The 13,519-nt window shown below is 37.7% G+C and overlaps 1 protein-coding gene across 6 annotated transcripts in view; it reads left to right on the top strand.

The window, feature by feature from the left end:
* ASAP2 (ArfGAP with SH3 domain, ankyrin repeat and PH domain 2) overlaps positions 1-12,422 on the top strand; it is an 81,325-nt gene extending 68,903 nt beyond the window's left edge. For 2 of the 6 annotated variants that reach the window (XM_017818103.1, XM_017818101.1), the window contains 7 exons: positions 1,652-1,907; positions 4,387-4,548; positions 5,418-5,586; positions 6,917-6,984; positions 8,171-8,280; positions 11,173-11,295; positions 12,134-12,422. In XM_017818103.1, coding sequence (XP_017673592.1) covers positions 1,652-1,907; positions 4,387-4,548; positions 5,418-5,586; positions 6,917-6,984; positions 8,171-8,280; positions 11,173-11,295; positions 12,134-12,208 — 963 coding nt within the window. In that variant the 3' untranslated portion in view covers positions 12,209-12,422. Of the gene's footprint in view, positions 1-1,651; positions 1,908-4,386; positions 4,549-4,702; positions 4,813-5,417; positions 5,587-6,916; positions 6,985-8,170; positions 8,281-11,172; positions 11,296-12,133 lie in introns of those variants that run through there. The other 4 variants (XM_017818106.1, XM_017818105.1, XM_017818102.1 and 1 more) reach the window with 3 other exon arrangements.
* Positions 12,423-13,519: the final 1,097 nt, after the last annotated feature.

Here is a 13,519-nt window from a genome sequence, read left to right as displayed (position 1 = left end):
GAGGCTAAAGTAATGAAGATCCTACTTCGCTGCCCATTATTAATAGGTTTATACTGCAGGGACTTCTGAAAGGAGATTAAGGGCCATTAATCACAGACTGTAGTCTGTGACTACATTGAATGCATGGGTGAATACTGCTGTTGCTTAGGATCACATTAGAGTTTTGTTTATAACTGTCAAGCTGTTGGGCTTGTCTTGCTGGTAAAGCAATTGAATAGATTTTGTAATCTTTGCCAGAAAAGATCCTGTCTGAAATTTGAGTTGGTTTAGTTCAGAGTATTTAATGTAAAAGAAAGTTTAACCTAAAAGAAGGTTAAGACAATTCAACTGGTTTCTGCTGCTGTTGCACAACCTGGCTGCCTGGTCCTACCTCAGTTTTGCCTCCACTCTGACACACGTTTGTCCCTGTATTGAACTGCTTCGGTCTGGTGAACCAGTGAAAAGCTGAATCAACAACGCAAAACCAGAATTTTCTAGTGGTTTAGAAAGCAGAAGTGTGGGCTTAAACAAGGACAGGACAATGGAGAGGTCAGGGAATGGAGAGTGTCAGCCAGTGAGTGAGGCTGCTAAGCCAAAGTAAAGGGTAGGGATTAATGTGTCTGGCTGTCACATACAGCATTCTGATAAATCTTTGAACTATAATGCTGTGCTGTAGCATGTCTAAAGGCCCTGCATGATCAACCCAGAGTAAGCATTGAATATATTCAGAGGAAAATTGATTGCTTGTTAGTGATACTCTTGGTGTAAATCTATTCTGCCTAAATGCTATTACTATAAATGGTTATTTTAATTTCATACGGACGGCACGTTAGCGATGTGTTTATCTAGTACTATTTCTGAAAGCACATTTATGTTCTCTGGGCTGTGGATTGTTACAGCCCATTCCTGTTGTAGCTACATGAATTTGTAACTCCAGTTATTTTAATTATGATTTGATAGCAATAATTACTATGCTTGCTCTTGAAACAGGAAGAATAATGCTAAGTGCAGATGATTGCTGTAAATCTCAAAGACAACTAATTAGATCTCATTTAATAATGTACATGGGATGAGCAATGATCCATCCAAGCTGCCAATTGAAGTAATCTCCTGAACTTGTCCAGCAATACTAGTGAGCTAAAAAGAGTTCATGAGAACTTTTTGCTCTTAATTTGCTCTAGGCTGAGCTACAGGTATAATACCTGGATGCAGCTGAGTCTGGGTTTTGAGATCATGATCATCTATTTGGGATTTAGCACTGCTGAATTTCAGATGAAGCTTATGATCTTCAGTTGTTTATTTGGTTTTGAAAATATTGCCAGGCATTTTGATGCAGAGAATCTTTATTTCATCCGATTTGATTATCTATAGAAGTATAGTCCTGTGCATATAAGGATACAATATTATCCTACAGGAGTATACTAGAGGAGAAATGAGAATATGTTAATTGTTTTGAAATGCAGTTCACATTTAATCTTCTTCTGTTTATGTGCACAGTTACTTTGTCTTGAAGAGGACAGAAAGTAGGTTTTAGATTACGTATTAAAAGCAACGAAAATGCATTTTAGAAGGCATTTTTTCTTTATAGAAACTAATAACTTTCTATCAACTAATAAATAAAGTGAGTACTACTAATGTGGTAATTATGAATTCTTTTGTTATTGTGTTTAAGCAACCCAGTCCCAATCGGAGAGAGGACAGGCCTGTAAGCTTCTACCAACTTGGGTCAAACCAACTTCAGCCTAATGTAGCATCCTTGGCAAGAGATGCAGCGAATATTGCTAAGGATAAGCAAAGAGGGTTTATGCCAAGTATATTACAGAATGAAACATATGGAGCAATACTGAGTGGCAGTCCACCTCCCGTTCAGCCTGCAGTACCTGTTACAAGTAGTGCACCTCCTCTACCTCCAAGGAATATTGGCAAAGGTACTAACAGCGGAAAATACCATTGTATATTAGAGGAATGGGATCATAACTTTTTTTAAAAAAGTTTATATTTTTAGGCTTTCTTTTACAGTTGTTTTGCACAGGTAAGTATTGGAACAGTTTACCGATGACTTCATTTTATGTACTTGAAGTGAAATTTGCTCAACCCGTTCTGAGTGATTTTAGTGTACCTATGAGAAAGTGCACAACAGTGTTTGAGACAACAATACCTAAATAATCTCACTAGAGCTAAGTCATTTGTTAAATGGAGGCCTGCAATTAATTTAGTTCAACAGTTTTTTTTGTTATATTTCATTTTTTCATGCTTGAAGATGTTGTTGTCAGAGTTCAGTTTAAAGATACAATTTCAATAGCATTTGTCTGCTGTGAAAATTTGCTTAAGACCTCGAAGAATGAAGAATGTATACAGAACATGAGATTATAACATTGCAAAGTCTTCTCTTAATATATGCTTCAAGGTTGTTGAAATAGAAGTATAAGTGTCATGATGTGGAGACAGCCCTAACTGGATGGCTGAAAATTTAACTACCAATTACTGGTGACACTCAGATCATTAGAACAATGTAAAATGTACGTGTCTTGTCCTGATTCAAAAGGATTGTGTGCTTGCAAAATCTACCATTAATGCTGATGCTGTGAATTTCATTCTTATCTTCGTATGTAATCTGTTTGACCATAGTAAAGAAGCATAGAGAAATGTCTACTGGTCCTCTTTGTACAGGTCATGCTTGGTGTTCCATTGTTTTAATACCTTTATTAATCCACCAGGTTTCATGGATGCTAAATTTATGTAAAGTTCAATTAAAGAAAAATTACCATCAAACACATGGTTTTCTATGGTGCTGTAAATCAGAATCCATAAGAGGAGATATGATCAGGGAATGTTCCGGGCACACATGGGCTTCTGCCTTTGGGAGCACTGTGCAGAAGTCAGAATGCAAGTCTCCATACACCAGTGATTGTGTTTAAGATGGCAGATTGATCATCTGTGTAGTATGAAAAGTCAGTTACTGCTCTCACAGGAATGGCTTCAGCATAGAAGTTGGATTAAAATATATTATTTTGGGAGTAGAAAAACAGAGAACAACAGAACAGCATGGGTTACTTTAAAAGGATAGCATGAGACTGGGGGAAGTTTAGTAGCATATAAAACTTTAACAAGGTGGGATTCCTTTCCTCTAGCACTTTCACATGAACTCTAAACTTAACATCTCAATAACGTTTTTTTTATTTGATGGAAAGCAATGTTTCCCCCACCAAACAGGAAAATTAACAGAAGGAGCTGTTAAACAAACACTTTGTTTAACTGTTAGAGTCTATTTCTGAATTAGTAATACAATTGGATAGTTAAAAAGACTTTTACCTTTTGATATTGTTTTAATCATGGCCAACCATACTATTTTACCCACTGTTTGCCCTTGATTAAATGGCACTTTTCAAAGAGTGTCGTTTTAATTTCATTCCCAACCCCAGACTTCTTGGCACCGCTATAATACAACTCATGCCAGGAAGACATGCTGCCTGCCTTAGATTATTAACTCATATTCTTTACTCTAGCGATGTATTAGCCTATTAATTTATATTCTTAGTTAAAAGCTATACTAGTATCATCAATCTCAGCTTGTTGTTGATTGGTGATGTTGTTTATATTATACTTACGGTGTATTATTACTCCTTTTATCCTCATAGCTTTAGGCAGTTCTCCAAGTCTTCTGAGCCTTTTATGCTTTTCCCTGCAACCTAATATTTATTCATACCTTACTCTGTTTCATCTTTTCTTAATATGATGCTCATGTGCAGAGTAGGGAGAAGTGGCATAATATGTGCAAAATATTGGCCTTTATGTGCAAAATATTGGCCTTATGAAGAAAACCTGTAGCGTGTTTTTATGAAATGAGGAGGCAGCTCTTCAGCCTAAGAATGGAGTCATTAAGAAGGCCCTGAAGAAGTCATACTTTGTAACTGTTTCACAACTAGTTACTATAGCTTCTTGCTTGGGTGAAATTCAGAATTACAGTTTTACATTGTTTCCAAGTCAAAACTGATGTTTTGCTTTGAGTGAGCAATGTGTACTAATGCTCGTGCGGGCGTGAGGTCCTTTTCTTGCAGTACCTGAGAAAATTACAGGTATCAGTCAGAGATTAAAGAAGGTAGCAAGACTTGCCTTGTGTCTTCTTGTTGAGAAACCTCTGCTTTTTTTAAGTGTTGACATATTCTAAAATAATGACTGGAGACAAATGTCACTTAGGTAAAATGTTAGAAGTTTCTGGTTGAAGTCTTGCTGAGTAAATTTTACACCAGACTGATTTCTGCTCTGGCTTTCCAGCAGGATGCAGTGGTTCCTATTGCTGATTATAGTGGTCTGGCTGCACCATTTCTAAAAGCACGGGTGTGAATATTAACACTGTGTGCTTAGGGTAAGCAATAATAATAATACAGTATTTTCCTCTCTTTTTAGTTCAGCCTTCAGTTCTTGGCAGTGGTATTCAGACAATTTCTTCATCTAATGCAATGTGGAAGACAAATTCTTTAGGAGTGGAAAGTATAAGCAGGCAGAGGTCTTCATCTGATCCACCAGCTATTCATCCCCCTGTGCCGCCATTGCGTGTAACATCTACAAGTATGTTTCCACTTTCCCCTGTTTTCCCTTCTGCTGTATCTAATCATAGTTGGCTTATTTTTCCATTTCCACAACTCATACTTCCTCTTTTGGTGACTGTAGCTTTGGCCTGTCATTCCCATCCAGTAACAAACTGTCTTCTCTGATGTTCCAGTGAGGACTGTATGGTGTAGTGCAGGGTCAGCAGGAAATACCATCTATTACTAGATCTAAAGAACTCATCACTTTATAGTTTCAGTGTTGCATTTCTCACTAGTTGTAAAGGTGAGTGTTACATGTAGACCTGGGGCTATGTCTCCACGTTGTGCTTGATTCTTGCAGACTGTTGGAGTGCAAAAAGTTGTTTTAATGCATTGCCAGCTGCTGTTGTGGTGGTTTCAATAGAAATTTTAATTAATTGCTAAACCTAATGTGAAGTTAGTTGTTAACAGGATTTTAAGAAAAGATGTTCCCCTAAATAAAATTTCTCTGATATTATTCATTCAGTTACTTTTTCATAAAACACAAACTGAAGCCTTGACTGAGCAAATAATATTAGCACTTTAAATATATTCTGATCTGCTGTTTTCAAGAATATGACTGACTTTGGTAAGAATTTTCTTTGCTTGTACTTTAATGGTGATTGAATTTAAGTTCTTGTGAGCTCTCTGAGTTTGACTAGGTGGAAAAAAAAGGTAAACCTCTTTCCAAAGAGGTCCTCCTTCCAATGGAAGGATTGCATTCTGTTAAAGGTATTGACTGCATGTTGTAAAGCATTTTTCTTGAATGGGGGTAAGTCCTGGAACAGGGAGAACCTGTGATGAGAACCCGAGAAACAAAATGGTAAATAGAAGTTTAATTCCATTTTGTTGTTGAACTTTCCTCTATAGATGTACTTTCTCCAGCACCACCACCTCCAGTGGCAAAGACAGCCAGCATTATAGAAGCTCTGAACCAGCAATCAAAGCAGCAACCAGCTCCTCCACAAACTAAGCCAACCCCACCACCATTGCCCCCACAACCTCCGAGTAGAATCTCTCAAAGAAAGCCTATTCCTGGGTAACTGATGTCCTTTTAGTATTTAATATGCTTCATCATTGTTAGCAACTTATCAATTGTATGATATATAGCATACAAGTCATCTATAAAGCATGCATACTTCTGCCAGTCATGTTCTAGAGTATGAGAATGAATAAAGGCAGACTCTAAGGAAGCAGATGACAGGGATTTCTATGGTAAAAACAAGACAGCCTAGTGATTTAAGATTGTATGACTTGCAGAATATCTCTAGAATGCTTAGCTGCGATGGAAATAACAAGCCACAAAGAATAATCGATTCCTAATTCTCATCTGTAAGCTATTTTTTGCTCACATGCTTTATGTAAGTTCTGTTGCTTTCAATCTTTTCACTTGTAGAGTGAAAGTAGAGAAGTAGAGAGACCTGGAACAGAAAAAGTAATTTTTAAATTTGCAAAAAACTAAGTTAGGAAGGAGAAGTGTACTGGAAAACAGGATCATATCCAAAGCATCCTTGACAAACTGGAGTGGTAGTCAAGGGAGAAGAGGGGTGTCATTCATTAAGCAACACTTAGTAATTAAGAACAATCAACTACAGAAATGAAGCATGGAGAGCAGCAGAGTATGGGTAAGCAAAAGTCCTTAGAAGAAGGATCTATAAGGACACAGTGAATCATAAATAAAAGCAAGTCAGACAACTTGTGCTGTTGTGGAAGAGTTAAAGAGAAATGGTATTATTTCACTATAGCCTGAAAACTATAGGAATTAATCCTCCCAATTGACTCAACTTCAGTAGTGCCTCAGTGGGACTGCTGTGTTCAGTTTGGGGCATTACAGCAAAAGAAAGATACAGAATAGTGAGGCAGAAACCAGGGGACATCAATAAGGTAATGAGAAGTCTAGAAAATAGGATCTTTGAGAAAAGTGTGGAAGAAATAATGTTTCATTCACAAAATGGGACTGAAAGACGTTAGCAATCTTGGGCCTTTAAGTTCCTTTTCTAGCCTTTTTATTGCATATACCATACTAAGTAGAAGGAAGACACAACTTGTTGAGGCTTGCTATAATGCACAGGCTAATATGGATACATAATTTTAACCAAAAACAAATTGAAAAAACCAGTGAAAGCAACTTCAAAACTTGGGAAAAGCCACAAATTGCATTAATTGCACCTATATTATTCTTCTCCCTTTTTTAAATTAAGTGCAACTTTCAATTGGCATAATCAAAAATACAGAAGAAAAGTAGTATTTTTAAAAGCAAAATAGCTGTCACCAGAATATACTGAAGACGTGCCAAGACTTTTATAATTTGGAAAGAACTTTGTATTGTTGCTTTTCTGAAATGGATCAATTTCTCACTTTCTGCACAGGACTGAGAAGTCATCTGGCTTAACTAACAAAGGGCAGACCAGAGGACCTGGGTCTCTACAACAACCTGGTAATTGTGGTTTAGAAATTAGTTCTATTGTAATTAAACTATCATTATAACAATCTAAGGGAGAGTGTGGGTTTGTGGTGTTTGTTTTTCTAATTTACCTTGCACGTTTAACTACAGTCAGTACCAACATTCTTCTTGATGTCGGCCCTGATGCCTACACAAGTTCTTGATACACAAGTTCTTCTTCATGAACAGAGTTATGGGCCAGTTAATGTAAATAATGGGGCCATGTAATAAGCAGAATCACAGAATGGTTGAGGCTGGGAGGGACCTCCACAGGTTATCTGGTCTAATCCCTCTCCTCAAGCAGGACGGCAAGAGTGGATCACTCAGGACCATGCCCAGAGAGCTTTTGTGTGTCTCCAAGGATAGAGACTCCACAACCTCTCCAGGCAACCTGTGCCAGTACTGGGTCACTCTCACAGTAACATTATAAAAAATTTAGTTTGCCCTGTGGTTTACATGTGTCATAAACAAGGTATCAGATACACATTTTAGAACAGAAAGATGTGTTTCTGGTTTGAAAATTTAAAGCTTATACAAGTTTCACTTTTAATTAAATTGCAAATCGATATTGCTCTTTTCATGGTAATAAACAGAGTTTGTTATTCAGAGTTCCTTATTCATTCTGTGCTTTTCATTGTCCAAAGTAACTACTACTTTGGGACTTTACAGCAATGTAATCTCCATAAAATCTCTACGGTAAAGCTTGTGTAGATTCTGTGGTGGTTGTAGTGGAATTCCTCCTGCCCAGTTTTCCTTCCCACTATATATTTTATGTTCATTTATTTTTACTGTGATTCTTTTTTATTCCCTCTTGACATGTCTAAGGGGAATTTGCTAATGCTTGTCATCTGTGTCAGGAGTCTCCTGTAAAGAATACAGCATCTTGATAATTATGGTCTTTAGTCAGAAAGAAAGGTTCTAACAGTACACAGTCTGTACTGAAGGAATGGGGAGATGATATATTTGGTTTTGCCCTCATCTATTATATAGGTTTATCTTTTTGGTAAGGAAAAGAATAGAAAATTCTATTCAGTTACTTAGAAAGAACCATTAAAAATTAAATACTTATGGAATATAAAAATTTTTGTGTCCTTTAAAGAATAATTCATTTGGCTTCAAATGATACTGTTACTTTTTTTTTTGAAGCATGCCTAATATTTACTTGGTTTACTTACCTTAGCAGGAGAATCTTCTTCTGTATGTGACATTCCAGGAACACAGGCTGGTTCTACAACAAATACTTTGGCACAAATCCAGCCACCAGCACCAATGCCAAGGAAATCACAAATAGTAAGTACAAAATCTGGCATTTGATTTAATTAAATCTGCATTCTGTTAAACACACTGGACGTGATTATGTATCCTATTATGGAGAAAGTGTGAGAATCATGAAACATACAGAGCCTGTATCCTGTGTTTAAGTATATGTGTGACTTGTACTAAGTATTTATGAAAATTTTGTTTTTCTTGAACTTCCTCTAAGATAGTATATGATTTTTAAATTTAAAAAACCAAACCAAACCCCCAAAAAACAAAGAGAAACCAAAGAAAAGAAGTATGGATTCCTTGTGGTGTTCAAATGTGTCCAATCCACCGAATGTATGGTTTGACTTACTGAAGATAAATAAGCTTTATGAGTTAGTCACTCGTAGGTGAGCTTGGTGAATGAGTCACTTGTAAGTAACATTTAACTTCATTCTTAATCTTGCATTAGTTGGGAGTACAAAATTTTCTGGTTTCTTGCCTCCCCCACTTGTTCAACCAAGTTACTGTCTGTCATGCATTAAAATAACTTTCATGTTTTAGGCCATAACAAAATTAAATGGTCTAAGTAGTGTAAAGTGGAAAATCTATCCCTTTTGCTTACATTATCTTATTTACTTTGTGAAGCTGTTGTATCCTAATCACAATTTCTCCCACGTGTGCTGGGATTCAGGTGTGAGCAGTGTGTACACATCTGTTGGTTCTGAAACAGCTGCTTACCTGATTTTCTGTATAAATTGATGTTGTTGTAGTTTCTGTATTGTTCTTTCCTTTTTATTTTTTTTTATTTTATGGGACAAAATGCTTTAATTATGAGTGAATGGGCTGTTCTGACTAGTTTCTAGGGTCAGCATCTTCACTGTTTAATATTAATTACATAGTATGAAGAACAAATATGACTTTCCAGATGTCTCTAGAGCTTCAGTGGGGTGAATTTTGTGACTGAGAAAATCACCTGGGTGACTTTCTTCTGTCACAGGACAGAGAAGTAAGGGAAAACCTGGCTCAGGGAGCGTGTGCTAGTTAAGGTGCTTTAGCTTAATCAATGTAGCTAAAGCATCTTAGCTGAGATTTAGTCAAGGGCCCCTCAGCTAAAGAGCTTTAGCTAGATCAGCCTAGCTAAAGTTCTTTGGTTAAATTGCTCCATTTAGCCTTATACTCCAGCACTTTTTGCTAAGTCTTTACCCTGCCAGAAAATCCAGAGGTCAGCCCAGATTTAAAAAATGGTTGTGGAAACGTGAGTAAAGAAAAGACGAGTCTAGCTGTTTATGCAGATGTAACCAGTGGCTTATCTGCTATATAGTGCATTTACCCAATAACCTGTTTAACAGATGGAAATTTTTGATTCATCTTTTTTGTTTCTTTTTTTTCCCAATATGTTATTTAGATTTTTGAAATCAGACTGTAGATACATGGGAAACTTCCCTGAAAGATTTTATTCCTCTGGGAATGAGATCTGTTTTCATTTCCTTGCCTTCTAAAGAACAAGAAATACCTGTAGTTACTGCACTTTGAAGTTGCCATTTTATCACCCTTGTACTGATGTGAAGCTTTTTCCTTTTGACTTAAAAGGTGGTTGTGGCTCAGACTGTCGCTTGTCTGAGAGGGAATGTCTCCAAAATTGCTGTGCTGCCGTGCCAGACTGACAGTTCGCAGGGGTGAGAGAGCCTCAGGGTGTGCCTGCCCTGGGCAGGCCAGGCTTTAGAATACAAATGGATACTTACAGAACAGCATAACCATCATTCTGCCTCCCTCCTTCCCCATCCACATTCCCCATTTTTTTTTTTGCATGGTGCTCAGCTCTAACAAAGTAGCACATTAAGAGCCTGTTGGGCAGTACTGTCCACAGCAGAGAATTTTGCTGGTAGAGAATTGTGAATGGAATCTCTTCTCCCTCTACAAGCTTCCTGCTCCATGGCTGACCTAACTAGAGTGTGGGACCAGTCCCTGGGGGGCTCCACGATGGTGATGAAACCATCTTCTCCTTATCCCATCTGGAGTTCCTGTCCCAAACACTCACTGTATTAACAGCCATCTGTGACCTAAATGGCACTTACAGCTCTGCTCTGGCATCTTAGAGTGGAAAGGAGCAATTTTTTCTCCCTATGCCTGGGAAAAGGGTAGGCTCGTGGTAGAAAGCTTACGGCCTGCTTCCAGGTCCTGTGTCTCTTCACCTGTGCTGGGTTGTTTTGCATGGAAACACTGTGTGGGCAGCATTATTGTTGGTCTGCAACAAAGGATGAGGAGGCTGAAAACAAACACAACAGCCAACTGGGTTACACTGGGAGAGGTGTGAGATTAGGATGGTGGATTCCGTGAAACCAGAGCAAAACAATTTTGGTATCATTTAACACAGAACACCAAGCTAGGCTTGGAGTCCCACTGCCACACTGGAATTGCAACTCCTTACTAAACTTTCCCTTTGAAAGAGTTGCCAAACGACTCTTGTGGCTGGCAGTCTTCAGAGCACTGCTGAGAGGCAGAGGATGTTTTGGAGGGTTTGTACACTACTGAAGTGGGTTTAGCAAATAAAGAAGGGGTGTATTGGCAGGTGGCTGAGGCCTCCCCCTGATAATGCTGCTGCTGCTACCCTTGCTGCACAGAACTCAGTCCTGATCACCCCATCTTCTGAACAAAACTGTGCTCACTGCAGTGATGTAGAGCTCTGAAGACAGGTTTGGGTGAGCCAAAATGGAAGATTTCTAAGGGAAACCTGGCCCATGTTGTTGGCACAGTGGTTTCAAAAAGCTTTGGGTTGCTAAATTCAGCCTGAAGCATGAGCACTCAGCATAAAAGATGTAGCTGAACTCTAAGCTGTGAAAAATAATGGTTGGAAGCAGTTGTGAAACTTTAAATCAACTCCACGTCTGCTATGTCTCTTCTCTGCTGTATTATTTAAATTTATTTTTTTCATTTCAGTCAAAAACTAAACCCAAGAGAGTAAAAGCAATTTACAACTGTGTAGCAGATAACCCAGATGAGCTAACTTTTTCAGAGGGAGATATTATTGTAGTTGATGGTGAAGAAGATCAGGAGTGGTGGGTGAGTATTTTGCATTTTATGTCAACACACTTTGAAAGAAAGAAATGAAATCTAGAGGTTGACAGTGACTTCAGAAGACCACATGCTGGGTTTCAAAATAGAAAGAAACGCTTCATCTCATGGAAACCTGATTGCAGAAAGTAATTTAGTTCAAAAAAGTCAAACTTCAGACAAGCTTCTAGCTTTCCTCATTCAGAAAAAAAAAAAATCTAATTAATAGGGTACACAATATATGGGGGACATGGTCTGCGTGATCTAGAAAATTTTTGGAGTGGTGTCAGCAATTTAAGAATCTGCTGCTATTACAGATGCTGTATGGTGGGCCTCAGAAGAGAGCTTTGTATTGTCCTAATTCTTCAGCTGAATGAGACTGAGTCTATTTGAGCAGGGAAACAATCTCAGCTGTTTACATTCCAGAGTCTCATCGGCTAAAGCAAAATCTTGGAAAATTATTGTGCATGAAAACACTTGCCCATATCTGTTAGCTAGCAAAGAACAGAGCTTCAAATTGCATCTAGATTGACAATAATGCTGTAAAAACAAAAATAGATTCATGTGAGACCCAAAACTGCCGAAGTTTGATACATCCCTTTACCTCACAGTGATTAAAGAAGCAGCTTAACAGAGGCTGAATATGAGCTGCCAGGCATTACAGATTGCACTGAAATGATGCAGCAGTGGAGGACTGAATTTTCCTATTCTCAAAAATACCACTAGTACAGAAAAGACGTAGGGAGAGGCTTGTTGTGTTACAGGCAGGAAGTTCACTGATACTTATTTTGATAATACTGAAATATCATTTTGAGATTTAACTTGAAAAATATCTGGACTCTTTCAGATTGGTCATATTGATGGAGATCCCAGTCGGAAAGGAGCTTTCCCTGTATCATTTGTGCACTTTATTGTTGACTAAATTGCTACTGATAAGCGGAGACATTTCTCATTTCCAGCAGTCACAGAAATAAGTTTTGTTCTATTTCATTTCACCTACCTATCTGCAGACACCTTGCCAGAGCACTGCCCAAGTTCTAGGTACTGTAGTTTACTTTTTTATTGCCATCATTCTGATTTGGGGACTTTTAAAACTTTTTTCTATGTGAAAACTTCTCATAAGCAGTTTACACTTTTAAAAAAAAAACCAACTCTTCCTGTATTTTTCAAGGTGAACTGAAAAGCTTTAACAATCAAAGTCCACGTGTCTGAATATCACAACATTATGAATGTTCTTATCAATCAATTACTGTAATTTTATTCTACCTTTTGTAACATGACAGTACTACAGTTCAGTGTTGCTTCCCCAGTCAAAGAAATTGTGTGTGCATCTAACAGGGCAGTGAATTTATCCAATTCTTCAAACACCATTTGAAGTGTTTGGAATCAAAACATGCAAGCTGCTGTGTAGTTCTGAATTGGACTCATTCAGCATCTTGCCATACTGGCTGTCATCCAGGATGTCAACAGTTGCAGAAGAAATTATTTTAATCGTGTGTCTTTGGCCAGGTAAAAGTGAAAAAGTATTTCAGTTTACCACAGGAGAAACTTCTTTCTTTCAGAATGGATGTAGATATTTGCTTAAAGTTATCTGAAATCTGTTAGTCGTTGAACTTTCTAGTTCTAATTTTGTGAGCTTGAGACTGTTTCGTTTTTCTATGCTGCACGTGTGTAGAACCTGTTTTTTGAATGTTCTTTATGTATGTTTCATCCTTTTTGGTCATTTAATGTGACTACTGCTGGTTAACTAAACTATGGCAATATTAATGAGTTACTACATTAACTCAAGGATTTGAAAACTGCATTTCCTGAAATGTACTTAACTATGATGATGGATTGCAGAGCATTTCTTACACTTGTCTCGTTGTAGCGTCTAGACTTTGTTTTTAAATTCTTGAATTTTCCTTAAGTCATCCAGCAATGTGTTCACAGGGAGAACAGATTTGGTGGAACAATTAGGTAATTATCCTTGGTCAATGAGGTATCTGACACCTCACAAGTACACTACGTTATGTTCTGGTTTATAAAATTTGTGTGCCACTACCTTGCAAACAATGATAGTTTGCAACTCACTCTGTATTTATATAGTATACCCACATATATGGTAGCTACACTGTTGTTAAATTTGTTTTACTGATTCGTGAACAAAGGCTAGGCCATGGATAGTTCCCAGTTGGTTGATGGAATATAAAACACCAATGCAAATCTGACGTCATTTTGATGTTTGTATATT

This window comes from Lepidothrix coronata, unplaced genomic scaffold, assembly GCF_001604755.1.
Source record: "Lepidothrix coronata isolate B3197 unplaced genomic scaffold, Lepidothrix_coronata-1.0 Scaffold65, whole genome shotgun sequence".
Taxonomy (NCBI): domain Eukaryota; kingdom Metazoa; phylum Chordata; class Aves; order Passeriformes; family Pipridae; genus Lepidothrix; species Lepidothrix coronata.
Note: the sequence above shows the minus strand (reverse complement) of the source record. Positions and strands in the feature narration are given on the sequence as shown.